The sequence below is a fragment of the Ixodes scapularis genome, unplaced genomic scaffold, assembly GCF_016920785.2.
Source record: "Ixodes scapularis isolate PalLabHiFi unplaced genomic scaffold, ASM1692078v2 PGA_scaffold3__209_contigs__length_174095766, whole genome shotgun sequence".
Taxonomy (NCBI): Eukaryota; Metazoa; Arthropoda; class Arachnida; order Ixodida; family Ixodidae; genus Ixodes; species Ixodes scapularis.
In genome coordinates this window covers 25,738,849-25,757,386 of record NW_024609868.1, presented here as the reverse complement: position 1 = coordinate 25,757,386, position 18,538 = coordinate 25,738,849, and the positions used below count along the sequence as shown (strand labels likewise).

At 48.0% G+C, this 18,538-nt stretch overlaps 1 protein-coding gene across 2 annotated transcripts in view; it reads left to right on the top strand.

The window, feature by feature from the left end:
• LOC8039166 (cGMP-dependent protein kinase 1) overlaps positions 1-18,538 on the top strand; it is a 121,101-nt gene that overhangs the window by 61,812 nt on the left and 40,751 nt on the right. The window contains exon 1 of one of the 2 annotated variants that reach the window (XM_029992868.4): positions 14,343-14,999. The exons of the other annotated variant lie outside the window; for it this stretch is intronic. Within the exon in view, the coding sequence (XP_029848728.2) occupies positions 14,608-14,999 (392 nt within the window). The 5' untranslated portion in view covers positions 14,343-14,607. Of the gene's footprint in view, positions 1-14,342; positions 15,000-18,538 lie in introns of those variants that run through there. 2 annotated transcript variants of the gene reach the window in all.

Here is an 18,538-nt window from a genome sequence, read left to right as displayed (position 1 = left end):
GCCGTGTTCACTAGTTGCAAGGAGCGTTTGAGTTTTCGCCACAGACCTTGCGACAATGGTGATAACAATAATAATAATAATGTTTATTTGCACAGATTGCGATACCCACTTGACAGGGTGCAAGGCTAGGCAGAAAGGTTGATGGTTACCAAGTGAGCGTGCAATTGTACTGCATCTTTATACAACCGCGTTCGCAACCGCTTTGCGAACGCGGATCCGCTTCCAGTGTGAATGAGCGGTTACACAGGTGCGCTGCTAGCCCGCCGCCAAGTAGGGAAAGGGATACGGGAGAGGAAAATAAATACAAACACTCAAAACAGAAAGATACACGTGCAAAAACGGGTAAAAAACCTGTGCCATTCCAAAACAAAGCGCGCGCACTCACACACGCAAACATACAAACACATACGCGCGCCAGCGCGCGAGCAGTTTACGAAATTTGCACGCCCGCGGAACGCTTGCAGCAGGGCGAACATGGGTTGTTACGTCCTTCCCCCCGCGGACATCAGTTTACCGTCCGTTTTGCACAAGTCCAGGGGCTCCTCCCTGCTCCGCGGGAGAGGCTGACGCTCCTTCAGCGGAACAGAGAAGAGTTAGCGAAGTACAGAAACGTCCTGCACTCTGGCAGGTGAAATGTAAAGAATACAAGGACACCAAGAGACAAAGGGACAAAGGTACAAAATTAATATCACCGGCAACAACACACCCTCTGCAGCGGCCAGCTGTAAAAATGTTTCGGCGCGGGTCCGGCGGGACAACGAGGTAGAGATGGCGCGGGAGATGGTAATGCCGATGGCACACCGAAAAGTGAATGAGGCGTACTCACTAAAAACGATGAAAATGAGTAAAATTGAGCTTCATTGCAATTGCTGTAAAGAAAATGCATGCTTACTATTAACAAAATTAAATATTACAGCGTGTAGCCATCATTAACGCGCGATTTCTCTTTAAAATTTGCTTTTGTTTCTTAAGCGCGTCTGGCTACGTTGGGCAGACGCTTCGGAAACGCAGACGCGAAGTGCTGCCCGGTTGCGCTGCGTGTGGTTTCACCGGGCGCGCGCGTCTGGCTTAGCGCGCGCGCCAAGCCGAGACGCGCGTATAGACGCCCGGAAAAACGCGCCATGTGGGCTAGCCTTAAAGGGATACTGAAGCGAAACTTGAAATACACCTATTATGGTCAGAAATAGGTTCAATATGATCAATGATATTCATAAATCATAATCGCGCGTTTGTATTTTGAACGGATGGCTATATTTTTCACCCTGATGGGCCCGATTGGGCGCGCGCTCAAAAATCGGCCATCGGAGAGCGCGATGCGTCTTGGGATATTGGGCGCATTCGTGACGTCACTTGTGCCGGTCGGGAAAGGCTACGGCGTGAATGTTGTGGTTACGAGCGTTGCCACTTGGTGGCGCGTCGAGAGACTGAGTTGCGGTGAGCGGACGTGTTTCCTGGTTCTCCTCGAGCATCCGAAGCTAAGTGCCAGTTTTTCTTCTTTTCTCTCTCTTTTTTTGAGAGTTGATTGGAAGTGACTATGCGGTAGCAGTATTAGGTTTGAACAGCAGCAGTTAACGTTAGTTTCGCAAAGTAGGCTCTGTTTGAATTTTTGGCGGGAAGGGACGGTTTGTTCCCGGTTTAGACATGGGTCTAGATTTGGGTCGGCATGACAAGGGTGGGGACGGGTTGGTGCAGTGCGAGGGGTGTGGGAGGTGGTGTTACCTGGAGGAGACGGGTTTCGGGAGCCTGGAGGTGGCGGCGGAGGTGAGTTTCGAGTGTCGGCTTTGTGTGAAGCTTCAGCAGGTAACTGGGGAATGGGAGGGTAGATTTCGGGAGATTGAGGCCCAGCTTAAGGCAGAAGGAGAGAAGCGGGTGGGTCTCGAGGCCCAGGTAGAGGAGCTGACTAGGCAGCTTAATCATGAGAGGGAGCAGCGGGTCGGCCTCGAGAAGCAGGCGGAAGAGCTGGGGGAAGTATGGAAGGCGGGTTTAGAGGAGCGTAAGAGGGAGTGTGACAGTAGGGTAGAGCGCCTGGAAGGGGTAATTCGAGCGAGTGAGAGTAGCGAGGGAAGAAAGGAGGAAGTGTCAGTTCTAGCGGGACGAACCACCAGTCTGCAGGCTGGGGTCCCTGGTGGTCGGGAGTCCGGCCTGTTGGCAGGCGGGCTCGACGACGCTGGAGAGCTGATTGAACCTCAGCTCAATGGCGCCTTCGAGCAGCAGGCGTCGGGCAGTCAGGTGACAGGAGATAAGTCGCAGGACAAAGGCGCGCAGGCACCAGGGGGATCTAGGGTACTGGTAGTGGGGAGCTCTAACGTAGCACGGGTTAGGAGGGGTGTACATAACAGGGTGAAGGGAGACCAGAGGGTAACCGTAGAGGTCCAGCCAGGGAAGTGTATGGTGGATGCTATGACCGCAGCACGTGAGGGGGTGTGGGATAACCGGGAGGGAAGGAACCTAGTAATAGTTCATGCGGGGCTTAATGATGTGCTGAAGGGTAGGAGCCAGAACCTCGGAAAGCAGCTAAACGTGGGAATACGTAAGCTGAGGGACGTGTCTGAGAATGTGCATGTGGTTGTGTGCACCATTCCAGAAGTTCGGGGGCAGTCCGGGTTAACGGAGAGGAGGGTTGTCGAAGCCAACGGAGTAATTAAGGGTATGAGTCGACAGCTTCGGTACGACGTAATGGAAGTAAACAGAGAGGTGTACGAGGCTGGCTCCCGCCCTTTTGCAGATGGCATTCACTACAGTGAGGCCACGGGTTACAGGGTGGGGGATAGGATGGGCCGCACGGTGACTGCTTTTTTGGGGGGACCGAGGGCCCTGGGGGCACTGAAGTAATTGAAAACCCAACGAAGTCAGGAGAGGCACCCAGGGTTAAAAAGAGGAGAAAACGTAAGAACAGGTATAAAAAAACAGCACAATCAGACATTGGATATATTAACATGCAGGGTGGTAGAAATAGGTTAAAATGGGAAGAGGTAGAGGAGCAACTAAGAAAGGAGGATTTAATGGTGTATGGGTTTGTGGAAACACATCTCAGAGACATGGAGCAGCCACCTTGCAACCCTGACTATGTGTGGGAAGAATGCAACAGAATGGAGGGAACGAGGAAGGGAGGTGGAATTGGAGCATTTATTAAGAAGAATATGAACTTTCAAAGGATCAGAAAGGAGTGCGCCGAACATTTGTGGCTGAAAGGAAAAGTCGCTGGGGAATCAACAGTCCTTGGAGTGGTTTACTTATGGACAGGGACAGGTGCTAAAGAGGAAAACAGAAAAATGATTGATTGCATATCAAGAGACATTAGTGAACTAGGGGAAGGCTCCGAAATAATTATTATGGGAGACATGAATGCCCATATTGAGGGTCTGGATGGGTATACGGACTCAACTGGAAGCATATTACTAGAACTGGTGGAAAAACATGACTTAGTTTTATGTAATACCAGTCAGAAGTGTGACGGGCACATAACTTGGGAAACTGGCAATCTGCATTCAACTATAGATTACGTACTCATGTCACACAAAATATATGGTAAGTTACAAGTAATGAAAATAGAGAAGAAGGTTCCAAAAGTCTTGGTAGTGATCACAAACGTATTAAGCTGAATTTTGCCAGAGAAGTAAATCCTGAAACTAGACAACATAATTCAAAGCAAACTTTCTGCAGCGACAAAGAGTTGGAAATAGTTGTTGAAAGAATAGAGGCAGCAGTTTCAGGGCACCGGCATACAGATTGGACCTATGAGAGCCTAACTAGGCTTTTTGCTCTAGAACTAGACAAAGTTAAGAGTAAACGAAAGGGGAAGCAAGGACATAGACCAAAAAGCTGGTGGGACAAAGAAGTGAAGCAAGCGATACAAAAACGTCAGGAAGCCTCTAGAGAACACAGGTATTCCAAGCGTAGTGGGGAGTCCGAAACGGAAGTAAAAAGAAAATGGGACAATTTTATAACATGTCGCCGAGAGGCATCCAGTTTGATCAATGCGAAAATTCAGAGAAAGGGTGAGGAATGGATGAGTAATGTAAGTAAGAAAGATAGAAACGCTGCCAAGAAGTTTTGGGAGCACTTGAACTCACTCGGTGAAACAACGCAAGCTAGACAGAGGTTCATACTCTCGCATCAGGGAGATCAATTAGAGGGAGATGATGCGATACAATATATAGGAGCAGTGATGGAGGAGAAATTTCGGGAACGGTTACATGTGGAAGATAGGAGAACCGAAGGAAGTAGCAGTCCAGTTTGTGACATCGCGGATTTTGGACAAAGAGAATGGGAAAAGGCGGAACGAAGAGTCCCTAGTGGCACGTCGACAGGCACAGATGGTATCCCTATCAAGCTGGTGAAGAATTTGGGTCCTAAATCTAAGGCAAAACTAAGGGAGGTAGTGAGTACCATGATAACAAAAAGAAATATTCCAGATGAATGGAGGCTTAGTAGGATGAGTATGATATATAAGGGAAAGGGAGATAAGTCTGATATTAGGAATTATCGTCCTATAACCGTGACACCGGTTATTTACAGGTTGGTAATGCAGATTATAAAGAACAGACTGGAGGAATGGGTAGATTGCGAGGGCGTACTGGGCGAGTTACAGAACGGGTTTCGAAAACAAAGAAGGTTGGAGGACAATTTATTTTCTCTAACACAGTGTATAGAAATAGCGCAAAAAGAAAACAGACAGCTCTGGCTGGCATTTCTGGATATCAAGGGTGCCTATGACAATGTGAACCAAAGAAACCTGTGGGACATAATGGAGAACTTAAACTTAGATGAAGGACTAACAGCACTATTAAGGAACATTTACAAAGATAACAAGGTGATTATAACATGGGAAGGAAAGGCGACAGGGAAAATAGAGATAAGACGAGGCCTTAGGCAGGGGTGCCCGTTATCGCCTTTGCTGTTTATGTTGTATCTGAGAGGATTGGAGGATAGACTAGAGAAGAGTGGGCTTGGGTTCAACCTTTCTTACAGTAAGCTAGGCCAAAAAATTCAGCAATCCTTACCGGGATTGATGTATGCGGATGATATTGTACTAATGGCTAACAACAGGACAGAGTTGCAGGAATTAATGAGCATCTGTGGTAGGGAAGGAGAGGAATTAGGTTTAGAATTCAGTAGCGAAAAATCGGCAGTCATGATTTTTAACGAGGATGAAGTTGAGAGGCTGAAGATACAGAATATTACAGTTGAGAGAGCTAGTAAATACAAGTATCTAGGAGTATGGATATGTGATGGTGCAGAATATCTCAGAGACCATGAAAAGTATATAATAGGTAAGGGCAACAGAAATGCAGCTGTAATGAAAAATAGAGCACTTTGGAATTACAACAGGTATGAGGTGGTGAGAGAGATTTGGAAAGGGGTCATGGTGCCTGGCTTGACTTTTGGAAACGCAGTGCTATGCATGAAATCCGAAGTGCATGCGAGACTAGAAATAAAACAGCGCGGAGTAGGTAGACTGGCTTTGGGGGCACATTGCAAAACGCCAAACCAGGGAGTACAAGGAGACATGGGATGGGCATCATTTGAGAGCAGGGAAGCGGTGAGCAAGGTAGAATTTGAGGATAGGTTGAGGCAAATGGACGGGGAGCAATGGGCACGAAAGGTTTTCAGCTATTTATACATGAGGAGTGTAGACACAAAGTGGAGACAGCGCACTAGGAAATTAAGAGGAAAGTTTTTGGGCTATAGCGAAGATACGGAAGAGCAAGTCTCAGTTAAGAAGAAAGTTAAGGCCACAGAAAGAGATTGGTGGCTAGAGGGAATGCAGACAAAGACGGCTCTGGAAAGCTATAGATTAAACAAAAGAGTTATTGCCAAAGAAAGCATTTATGACAATTCTAGGGGAAGCTCATTGCTGTTTGAGGCAAGAACGGGTGTTCTGCGAACCAGAACATACAGAGTGAAGTACCAGGAAATTGATACAGTGTGCACTGCTTGTGGAGAGGAGGACGAGACGGCTGAGCACTTGATACTCTACTGTAAAGGGCTTCACCCTATGCCTACCGAAGACAACATAGATTTAATAAAGTCATTGGGTTTTAGAGACAGCGAAGGGAGAGTGGATTTCAAGACTGTAGAGATTACCAAGCAAAGATTAAGTGAATGGTGGCAGAAATCGAGAGAAAACTAGGTATTTTCTTATCCACTCATGGCAAGGGGGTTTCATAGCCTCACTTTCTTTGCACTGCGGAGTGAATATAGATTTCACATTTAAATATTCTAAGCTTAAATGGTAAAACAAAATGGCTAGGTGGCGTAAGCTACCGCCCGATCCAAAGGGCTCAGCCGTATTCATCCATCCATCCAACCTGTGACAACGTGGCCGTTTGAGATGTGCAAGGGCTGCACGCACGCTGCACCACGGGACCGACGGGACCACGGCAAGTCGGCAACCACGGCAGCAGTGACAAAACCAGCTCTGAGGCCGGATTCTCAAAGCGAATTCACGACGAAAAAAGTGCGTATGACAAATTTGAGAGAAAACCCGTGCTCTCGAAACGAAATTGTCGTAACCTTTGCGCAGGTTACGACAGAATCCTACGACAGCTCCGAAGCTGTCTTACGCACTTTTTACGATCAAATCAACAAGGCCGACAGCGTCGCTCAGTTACTTGGTATCGGCCACCAACGGACATTTATTTTTCTTCGTGCTCTTCTCGTGCGTCCCGACTTCAACCAGCAAGAAAAAAAGGAAGGAGTACTTAAAACAGACCACGACGATCAAGAACGCAGGATCCACAAACACACGAGAAGAGCTACAACAGCCACGATTCTGCCGACCGAGCGAGCTCGGCAGAATATAGTAGGCCTAGCAGCAACATCGACTCGGCGCACCGTTGCTCCGGCGGTCCTTGGCCAAGACCGTCTGTCCATGACCGGCTGGCCTGCTGAATGGAATATGCCCGCGCGATTCTTGTGGACCCTTACCGGATGAGTAGTTTGATCCTTGAACTAAATTTCAGAGGTCAATATTTTCCCCTTGTCATCTCGATCTCCTTGTTTTCCGAGACAGCGGTGACGAACGCTGTCGTCGAAAAGGGACTTTCATTGATTTTATCTCCTTGTTTTGTGTGATATAGAGCTCAAATAAACGCCATACGGATTACCTTTGCAACACGGTATGTATACTTTGTTATTAGTATGCCATTTTTATTCTGACGACGCTACGTCACTGTCGAGCTATAGCAGTTCGTGGGAGCTACGCGATGTCGGTCTAACCTTTCTTTGCCGAGTGTCATTTCAGTATCGAGTTGCAATCGTAAAAGATCGGTCCAGAAGCGCTTACCGAAACGCGGTCTAACAGAGCGAATCCAGCACTTCGATCAAACGCGCGTGTCCGCTCCGAGTGTGAACAGGTATTTGCGTGGCTCTTGCTGACACCCTCGTAGTTCACACATATCCTTTTTAACGTCGGCTTGCAGCTCGCGACTCGCAGCAACTAATACCGGCCGTGCCAGAAGCATGCTCGGGCCGTGTCGTGCAAAGAGCCGCAACGAGAACGAGCTCACTGTGGCCAACTACGCTTTGGCTTTCTCCGCCAAGGCTTTGCAAACGCGTTCAGGCCTAGGCGAATTCTGCCGGCACGCCGTATTGCCGCAGAACGGCGCTGCTATTTTGGCACAAGTGATGTCACGAGAACTTCCCCCCATCCACCAGATGAGAATTTGAAATCGTTTAATTATGTTTAAAATTAGTTCTCCTGTGTTTTACAGCGCAATATTTATATTTCCGAGGTGGTGCCTGTCCCTAGCCCATATTTATGCAACAAGATCGGCGCTAAAATTTCGTTTCACTACCCCTTTAAGAGTTTCGGTGCAAGCGTCTGGAATTCGGGAAATATGGTGGCCGCGATTATGCCCTCTGTGTCCGATTCGCAAAAAACAGGGGCTGCGAAAATAAAAAGTTTTACAGCAATAAAAAATAAAAAAACTTAATTTTTACACGTTTTAGTTTGGAGGTCAGTGCAATCAGTTAACCGATTCATTTATCGATAAAAAATTGAAGCCGTTTGCAACTCCGTGTAGTGCCGAATTAGAGCGCAGCTCTTGAGGAGGAGGAGGGGAAGGTGCGGAGGGTCACGTGTTCTCGAGGGGGGGGGGGGGGGGTCACGTGACCTCATGGTTACGCCGACGGCGACACCGACGCCGACGCCGCTCAAGCTGGAAACGGGCGCCTAAGAGCTGCGCTCTAAAATACAGCGATTAATAGAGTTATAATATTTAATGCGACGCCCAGCCCCAATCGCTTGTGCTCACTTCACGAGCACCGAGAGCCTGCAACCCCTGCCAGAGAGGCTGTGGCCAGACGCACCTCCACGTTCATGCACACTGCACGTGTTTGACGCTTGTCGCTGTCGGCTGTTTCTCGTTTGTCGTTCTAGTGGGACTCGGGGGACATTAGAGGACTATACTGAATTGTCTCAAGACAGCAGTACCCAAACGCACGCATATTGTCTTGACACGAACATAGTCGTAGAAATTTTTGATTTATTATAAAGTTAAACAATACCGGTCGCATGCGGTGAAATGGTTTCTTGCAATGTTTGCTACAAGAAATCGCAAATAGTGTGCGATGCTCGCTTTTGAAGAAATGCCGGAGTCTGTAAACGGAAGAAAGTGCGGATTTATTGTTCGACACAATAAATCTTGCGCAGGTGGCTTTCGACTTCGAGACGTTCGTGGGTGCCTACTCTTAAGAGAATGAAACCACATTTTTATCCCGAGAGAATGAAACCACATATTTATCCATCAATCAAAAAACAAAACCAAACAAAAAATTGTAGACGTGTGCCTTTATATATAACACTTTCCCCGGTCGGTTTTGTCGTAACACGTTCTCGTAACTTGGCCGCTCCTTGTTGAGTTTTATAATATTTATAACCTCACGTCACGTTGTTCTCGCAATTTTTCGAAGCAAAGAACGCATTATGTAACACTCTAGTAGAAGCACATACGTGACTTCTTTTTCCTTAAAAGTGCATACGTTAATATATTTACTCATATCTTAAAAAAAAGAAGATAAGCACGTTATAAAAAGAAATCTTATAAATCGCAGTGATTTCCCGCGACTCTTGATTGGGAATCGGGGTATGCTCTGTTAACACGCTAATGTCGACCCCACAGTGAAGATATCATGCATCCAATGTTTTTACTGCTGCATCATCTCCTCGAGTCTGCACCAAAGTGCACACCTCGCAACATCCTAGCTGCTACAGCTTACCAAAATGTGAGGAATTTGCTCCAATATTGCGGCAGAAGTTCATTTCACTTTGTCAATACGGAAACTATATGATAGCTCAGGCGTCGCTGCTACACTTCCTGATTGTGAACGCTAAGCTCGCGCAAATTTTCAAAATCTAACACGATTCAGGAATCGGAAGTTTCATAGCACTTCTTATTGTTTGTGGTCTGTTCGGACCACTGATCTCCACTAAAGGGGGCTGGATGGCGCATTGAGCAAACAGGTATGAAGCCACCGGAAGGGAGCTGCTTGTCCCGGAAGTGAGCGCTTGGCAGGCTTTGTAACCCTTCCGAGTGCTAGTTCGAAAAGCGTTGAGGGCGCTGGCTTTTCGCTTGTTCCCTCAAGAGAGCCTGCTTGTTGCGCAGTAAGAGCGCATGCGGACCCGAGAAGTATCATGGGAAGCCATTCAATGTAAACATTTTGAGATTATAGCTGATCAAGTTGTGTATATGTCCCAAGTTCAAATCCCTCATCCTCGGGATTCAATCCAGAACGGGAGTATTAAAATCCAATCAAAGACACAAAAAAGCACGGTTCAAAATATCGACTGAATGCACTAGGAAGCCCAGCGCACGCCCGACTTCGGGGACAGGCATCGACCTTCCGGTGGCTTCATTTGCGGCAGGCTCGGAGAGCAGCTAAGCGCCATCCAGCCCCCTATAGTAGAGATCAGTGGTTCGGACCGTTTAATTAGCTCCGTTGGGTGCGCTTCTCACCGTGCACTGGTGCACTGCGGAGAAGCTACTGCCGCAGAGTAGACATCGCGATCCTGCGTATGTCGCTTCGCCGCGGGGCAGCCTCGTGTTCAGTGGTAAAACACGCCTCCAGGATGAAACGGTGGGTGACCGTGCGTTGGGTGTTTAGAAGAGACTTGTTGGATAGTCATTACGAGTAATCAAGTTACTTGTAATCGCGATTACGATACAGTACGATAAGCCCGTTTTTTAAACCGGAAGAAAAATATATCGTTCTGAAAATCCGAAGTAATAAAAGAAGTAACGGTCACTTTTTCAACTAACGGCAAACTACTTTTCTTCTCAGTAATCGAGTAATCAAATTGAATACTTTGTAACCAAAAGTAATTGTAATGGTAGTCGGTTAAAGTATTGGAGTAACGTGTACAAGGCTGGGTTTCAAAACAGGAATATACATTAAAAAAAAAGAAGAAAAACTTAATTATGTGACAGTAAAATTTGAAAATAAAACTGCAGTTAGTCTGTACGATAACTGCGACATCATGACGAGTTGGACGACTCATTGGTCGTGTTTTGTCTTTATTAATTATTTCGAACTTGGGTGTTGGGAAAGCGTTGATGAATCACGTAACTTAGGTGTAACCGGGCAGTGTCATGGGTTTAATTCCTAGGTTGAGTTAACACCTCTGACCAGGCCTCCGTACCTTCGTGGACGCAGTCGAATGTGTCTAAATTAAGACTAAATCGACTTCAGCGGTGGAACGAAAGCTTGAGAATAACAATAATAAATTTTGCGGAATTTTTTAAATGTATATTTATCGTTCACGTGCTGACTTTGTATCATCATGAATCTTTACATTTGTCATTTATTTATGTTTTGCAGTGGATTGCACGGAAGTGGGAAGGCAAAGAAGCACAGTCTTTTAGTGAGACATACCAACACGTTAATAAAAAAATAACAGTGTTCCTAGTGGAGCGAATGAGAATGAAGAATATGCTTGCGCTTGAAAAGGAAAAACGGCTACAAAATGGCTCGGACCAATCATATCACTGCTCATCATGCGAATATGCGACAGCGGTAAAACTGTCGTTTGGAAGCTATGGGTAGGCCATTTTGTCTTACGAAAGGGCACACCAACATCCATGTCACTGCGACGCTGCCAGTAATCTGCGAGAGGAAACAATGTGCCAGTTTATATTAAGTATATAGAATTACAACCTTATAATAGTTCCTTCCCTGTGAGCTTCCTATGTCGAAGAGAAACATCCGCAGCGTTCGCGAGTCCTTTGTCCGAAACGTTTTCCACGGGCGATTCGGGTCGTAGCGACACAACGACCTTTTAGGGACACATGCGCGCAGCTTTGTTTAGATTCCCTCGAACATATGAATCATACTTTCGGTTCGTTCACATTCATTTCGGTCACCTGTTTCAACAGCACCGTTTGGCGTGAAAATCAAAAAAAAAAAAAAAGATTACGAAGCGCCGCGCGCGGAGTGAGTCATCACAGAGTTGACTAGGATGCAGTGACGAGTGCTTTGGTCAAGTCTCCTATTCTCGGCCGTGAACAATGATGTGTGCATACTTGTGTACGTTTCTCCGAGCGATCATTTTTTTTTTTTAACCGCCTTTTTGGTGAGCAATTTTTTACTGTCTTGTCACTTCTTGTCGCGTAAAGCTGTCAGCTAATCGCATGTGAACTTTTTAATAATCGGTGACGAGTTAAGAACCCGGTATAGATGCGTCTCCTCCAGCATGGGCTCGTTCCGTTCCGCCGGGCTTTGACCGCGCGTGCGACGAAGTGGTTTAAAGGCAGAATGCTCGCGCTCGAGGTTCAGCATTTTTACTGGGATCTTCTTAGCCTGTCACCGACTATATGTAATGCAATACCACATTCAGCTATCCCGCCCCCCCCCTTCCCCCCTCCCAAGGGTAAAGCCGGGGTCATAATGCCCATACATTATGCAAAGGACAGTGCGCAAACACGAGTCATCGCAATATCCGTAATTGGAATGCCGTGTGCCAAGTTTTCTCCGTGAACTCATTGCCACGCGGCATTTGAAGCACGGATGTCGCGGATAGTCGCGTTCAGTTCAGTTCAGTTTATTTTACCTCAAAGGCATTTCAAATGAAATGCATTACATGAGGGGGGATCAAATGACATATACAGATGGCAAAAAAGTGACGACAAGGTAATAATACGAAAACGCAAAAAGAAAACAAAAGAACTACAAACTAATAGGACAGATATCAGAACATAACATGTATAAAAAATTATTAGCAGACAAACATGTTAAGGATCAACACTTTTCAGGTGTGCCTTGCATAGTTCACGTTATGTCTTAGGGTTAGATTCACGTACTATGGATTCAGGAAGGGAATTCCAGTTAGTAGCAGCGAGAGAAAATGGGGAATTTTTGAATTTATTAGTTCTGGCGAATAGAGGTTTAATTTTTAGGCTGTGGTCATGACCCAAGGAGATGTGAGGTGATGGGTGACAGTTGGTGTTTCGAAAATCAGAAGAGGAATAGTAAGTTTTGTGAAAAAGGACAAGACGAGCAAGTTGAGATCTTTGAGATAGAGGGCATAGGTCGAGGTTGAATTTTAGTGCAGTTACGCTTGACGTTCGCGAGTAGTCGTGTGTTATAAAACGTATCGAATCTGTATGCAGACTGTCTTTTGTATGATGTATAAGCAGTCTGACCCCGGCCTTAAGGGTTCAAAAAAAAAAAAAAATATGTACTTCTCGGTCAGCTTCGAGGTTAAAAATGTTTAAACTTAAGAAAAAAAAAAAAAAAACATGCTGGGACATTGAGCATTATGAGACTTGATTCGAGTTTCACGAATAAACATATTGTCAGCCTTATCATTCGCCGATCTCCTTCCGTGGATTGCTGCGATTGGTTCTCCCGAGTGCTTTGTCGGAAAGCGGACGCTCCAGATTTCGTACGAGTGTAAGTAGGATGACCGACCGAGCTAACTGCCCACGTCACGGCTGCCGGCAGGTTAGAAAGAAGTTCAAAGAACAGCAGAGCTGGTCTTCCGGTCGTCAGTAGTCGTGCACATATCGTGAGAGCATGCTACGTCAACTACGTGCGTGTCTATCACGAAAACACGTTTTGGCCTAGAAAGCTTTGTGTACGCAACTTTCGGTGAAACTTTTTTTTTTTTTTCTTCTTCTCGCCACTTGATCGTAGCTTTTTTCCGCGGGTCGCAGCGATTGCGGTTTTAAGTGCTCTGCGGGAAAGCAGTCGCGCATGGATATTCTCTTACAGTGCGGATGAGGCGCTTGTTGTGGTTTGAGGCAACGTGTCACGGGCCCTCGCTCGAAAACTTCCGCCCGCACACAAGTTGCATAACGGCACTTGCATCTCGTGCGGGCAGCTTTGTGAGGAGAGAACTTTTCCCCCCTCACCAGCGTCATCGCGGGAGGAAGCGCTCGGAGAGGAACGGAATGAGAACACTCGCTCATTGTTTGCCGCGCGGCTTTATATATATAGACTCCTCTCGAGGGGGAGAGATTCTGAGCCCCGATGCAAACGCCGGCATGTGTAAGTACGAACCAGGGCCGGGAAACAGCCCTCCGCCCTGTTCAAGAGTCGGTCTCTTATATCCACCTACCTCCTTTTGCCTGCAAGCTGGAACCCCGCTATGCTCTCTTGGCCCCCCAGTTGACAGAGCGGTGGGAGCTATGCACTCGCCGGGCCAATCGAACGCCTACCTTTCATCACCTGACCCCGATCTCTGGACGTTGGTTTGGGCAGAAGCTTGATCACGTGGCGAAAGATAGGTCTAACCTACACGCAGCTTCCACCAACTGCTCAGCGGTGAACGGGAGCGTAGAACAAGCTTTCAATTTCCCGGCGTGCGTTCCGTTTGTTTTACTTCCCTCACTTCTTTTTTTTAATTTTTATATAACCTTAAAACGTTTATTACGGAAGCGCCCGCCGAGGGCTTCGAGGGAGGCGGACAAGGTGGCGAGGAGACGGAAGAAAGGGGAAAGGAGGGGATGAAACATCGCACTCGCTTTCGGAGTCTGAGGTCCCACTTGGTCCCACGCTAGCCTCCTCAGCGTCATCGGCGGAACGTCGTCTTCGCAAGCGGGCCGGCGCAAGCTCGCGGTGGCCGACTTGGAAACGGCAACATTCTTTCGTCGTCGTCATCATAGGCCTCTACTGCTGCTATTTTGGAAGAAGAGAAACACCGACCGACCGGGCCGAGAGGGACGACGTGCCGCAACGCGAGACTGTTGCGAACCGCGACAGGAGGAGGGTTGGAGACTTCGCTCACTTTGCTGCGCCGCCAACGCGCGCGCTGCTGCCTTTTTCCCCGAACTGAGCTCGCGCTCCTCCTCGTCGAATCGCCCTCGGTCCGTCTTTGCCGAGGCGTGTGCGTGTGTAAAAGTGGCTTTCGCGGAAGCGTCTCCCGCGCGCTATCCGAGGTGTATTTTCTGCGTTCCTGGCTGCTGGGACCACCCGTTTCGTCTGCGGTTTGCGGCTCGGAGTGTGTCGAGTGTGGAACGCTTTTCTATTTCCTGCCGGACTTGGGACGCGGACGCGACGCTACACGGAGCTCGTCGGCGGCGCGCGCGGATGCACACGTGCGTGAAGACGAGTTGGTGGTGTGATTAGCGTAGCTGTTCTGTGTCGGACCAATCGTGGGACGCGACCATGGATAGCGAAGACGCCGCTGCTCGCGTGGAAAACTGTGCCCTCGACGAAGCGCTCGCCCAAATCCGCGCTAAGGACGGCTTGATCGCGGACCTCAAGCTGCAACTCGAGGAGAAGGAGTGCGCGATGCGAGAGCTTCAGACTCAGCTGCACAAGTTTCGGGCGATCATGAAGCCGCTGACGGAGCAGCTGACGCAGAACCTGATCTTGTGGTCGCGTCAGACGTCTCCCGGACGTGACGACGACGACGTCGCTTCTCCGTACGTCGACTCCGCGACGGCGTCTGCTGCCGCCGCGGCGGGGGCCCGACCGAAGCGTCTGGCCATTTCGGCTGAGCCCGTGGACGCGCGCCTTCGAGACAGCAAGGTCAAGAAGGTTGTCAAGAGCGACCAGTGAGTCATAAAAAGCATTCCTTCTGCGTTTTTTTTTTTTTTTTTCTTTCTTTTTTCTTATGTCGTGTTGGCTCCTTGTTTTTTTTCTTTATCATTGGAAGATGGAAGTCGTTTCGTTTTACCGGTAAGCTTCGGGACTTTTATTTTCTTTTTATTACTTTTTGTCGTGATTGTGTGGGAGAGCCGTAAAAGCTGGAACACCTGTCTGCAATCGCCCAGCGGAAAATCTCTCGAAATTCGGATGCATGCGAAAATCGTTCCCCGCCGTTTTCCCAACACCGGGGATATTTTATATTAAAAAAAAAAAATAATGGTTTTATTTGAATATTTGAAGCGTATTTGCGATTTGTGTACGGTTAAAATAAGTACCCAGGCTCATCTAGAAATATAAATGGTGTGGAACAATCGGAGACGTAGAGGGGGGGGGGGGGGAGGGAGGGAGCGGAGCGGAGGAGGGGAGGGGAGGGACTGTCCATGCCCCCCCCCCCCCTCCCCCCCCGCCCCCGAAATCTTCCATTTTCCTGGGACCCTCCTCTTTCCCCTTCCCCTCATGCAGCATTTTGTCATGGGCTTTCCCCTTCCCCCCCCCCCCCCCCCCCCCCCCTTTTCCACCCAAAAAAGATCCTGGCTACGTGCCTGCGAACAATATTGTTATATTTCTAATTGTGCCCGATTCTCAATTGGTTCGTCCTTCTTACTAAGCGAAAGTTGGAGTTTCTAGAGGGAGAGGGCAGGGAGTTCAAATTGCAGGGGAACCTGCAAATAAGGAATGTCACACTTGGGTGTCCCTATCTCTCTTAGGATGGAGCCACTATTTCTATCCGATGCCAAGGGCACAGGTATAATACGAAGTAATAGCGTGGTCTGCATTGGCTTCGATGTACCGGTCAAAGCCTACACCCTTAGATAAAATGTCGTAATACTTATCCCGGTTTCTGGATGAGCATCGTACCGGCGTGCGGTCGTGTATCACTACTGCGTGATATATACGTTAAATATCCTGCGTGGGAGAGCCGGATCTCTTCCAGATCCGCCGACGCGCGGTTTCGCCGGCGCTCTCGACGAAGGTTGTTGGTCTCTCGGAAACCTCAACTCGGCCACTGAAACGCGGGGGCGTGTGCATTCTCCCCGCTGTTTATTTGGGAGGAAGAAACGCCCAAAAGAGAAGACCGCGCGCTCGCTGGCGCCGCCGCCGCCGACTCGGCACTTTGCTTGTTGCCTCGCTTGGTCGGTTCCCGGGTCGCCGTTGCGCAGCGCTTCGTCGGATCTGGAGTGTGCTACGGGGGCACGTTTCTCTTTGATCCAGAGCCCGAGCGTAGAGGCGACATACGGAGCGCAAGTTCGACTGCTTCTCTGCGCGGTAACCTCGGAACGCCGAGCTGTGACTGGCCCCGACTGCAAGGATAGCGGGTGGAGCTCGAAGCAGCTAGCATTGACGTCTACCCACTATCCTTCCAATCGGAGCTCGCCGTTCCGACGTCACTGCAGCCACCCTGCAAGAAACAGACGAACTTTCGCCCCACTGGCCATGCAGTCAAAGGCAATGCGCCGAGAAACCGAGGGAGAGGAGGATGCGAGAGTGCGCCGGGACGCCAGAATGCCGAGCTGTGGTTGGAAGGATTAGTGGGTAGACCGAAAGCTAGCTGCCTTTGTCTCCGCTGCACTCGTTGAAAACGTAACGCAGGCGTCCGGTGTTTGGCTGTCGCATTGGAACGCATTCGACGAGTGCCGTGGAGACAAAGGCATAGCTTTAGGTCTACCCACTAGTCCGTCCAACCAGAGCCTCCTCTAGGCGCGCTCCTCCTCTCGTAGGAAATGCCACACGTTTATACGAGTCCACAAGCCCAGTTTACGCGCGTGTTCGTGGCTTTGGAGAGCGAGCAAAGTGGGTGCTATCGTACACCCTGGGAAGTTTGGTGGGTCTACTTTCTAGCAATGCACTTAGAGATACGGGGTGTTTGATTTGAATTCGAACATGGTTCAATAAGAAAAAGCCCCGAAAGGTGTACACCACCGCGACCTTTACAGGTGAGTTATATGGCCAGGGGGACATTATCTGTATAGAACCTAATCGTCGCGATAACTTTGATAATGAACAAATATTTGCTAGTTAAGTTTTTAATAAGTGAAAATAAACATTAGGTTCTAATCATAAACTTTTTGAGAGTCATCGAAAAGCACGAAATCAAAATGAGTAATTTTTAGAAATCTTTGGAGCACGAGGGAAGCGCGGTGGTGGGCTGAAGTTTACTCGTGCAACAGGCGCGCAGGGCTGGCGGAGTGAAAACGCTAGTCATGATAACACCACCGCACACTTAACGTTCGCGTTTTTGCTTCGGCTCGGTGCACAAGATCGTTTTTGTTTTTGTTTTAATCGGAAGGACGGCTTTTGTGCCAGTGCCAACAACGAAGCACCAAACCAATAGATAAAAGTGAAAAAAGAAAAAAAAAGGGGACTTTTAATTGATTTTGGAGCTCTCGAGGTCCGATTAATTGGACGGTTATGATCTCCCTACCCAACTGAACTGGATGCGGAAGGCTGCGCAAGAATGCCTCGGATTTCTTTCTCCAGAGGTTTGGCCGAGCGCCCGATGCCCAACGCCTTCCGATCCTTCCGAACAATGAGAACTACATGCGGACGCGTGGGAACGGAAGCTATGTCCCAGTTTCTTCACCATACGATATGGACCGAGATGGACCTTCGAAGGGAGGGCTGCAGCGAGGCGCGCGGGATGCGTAGTCACGTGATTGTGGTTTCGTGTCACGAACTGTTGTTGAATTGAAGCTTCGACTTGTTCGGTGAACCTTGGAACGTTTAGCGGAGTTCGACGATGGATGGATGGATGCTAGCTCGCGCCACCTGGCCGAGAAAGCGAAAGTTCGACTTATGGACAGTGTTGCCCGACTTCTAGACAGAACTTGCGTATTTCAGAAAACAAAGAATATAAAACTACTTCATTTTTCAGCTTGTCTTATAGAATGATTACCGGTGTTTTTCCAATTATAAAGACGAAGATTCGTACTATTTATGCTTAAGGTTTAGTTTATCAACGTGAAAATGCGAAATAATATAGCGTACGAATATTGCACTTTTCCATTGCTCTGTAACAATATATATATATATATATATATTCTTTTTTTTTTTTTTTACTTTTCGCGCATGCGTTTAAAAGTCGAATTTCAGTCGACAACTTGCGACGAAATTTCGCGTCATAAGTTAAAATAAGTCGTAACCATATATGGTCGATTTCTAACCTCGACAGATTCGCGACATACGCGACACGCTCACAGCTATGGATAAACTTCTACACTCTACATTTTTTACATCATAAAAAAAAAAAAAAAAAAAAAAACTGTCTTCAAACACTGTTTGAGACCTGTTTCTTCCTTGTATCGCAGTCCTCCTGTTACATTTGTCATACAAGCAACTGTCGGCACACAGGTTCGTAGCGTACATATATGATGTCTTTTCTGTACGATATACGCGAGCTGTCGGACTGCGGCTTTGCATTGGTTCGGAGAACTCGTAGGCGTCCGTT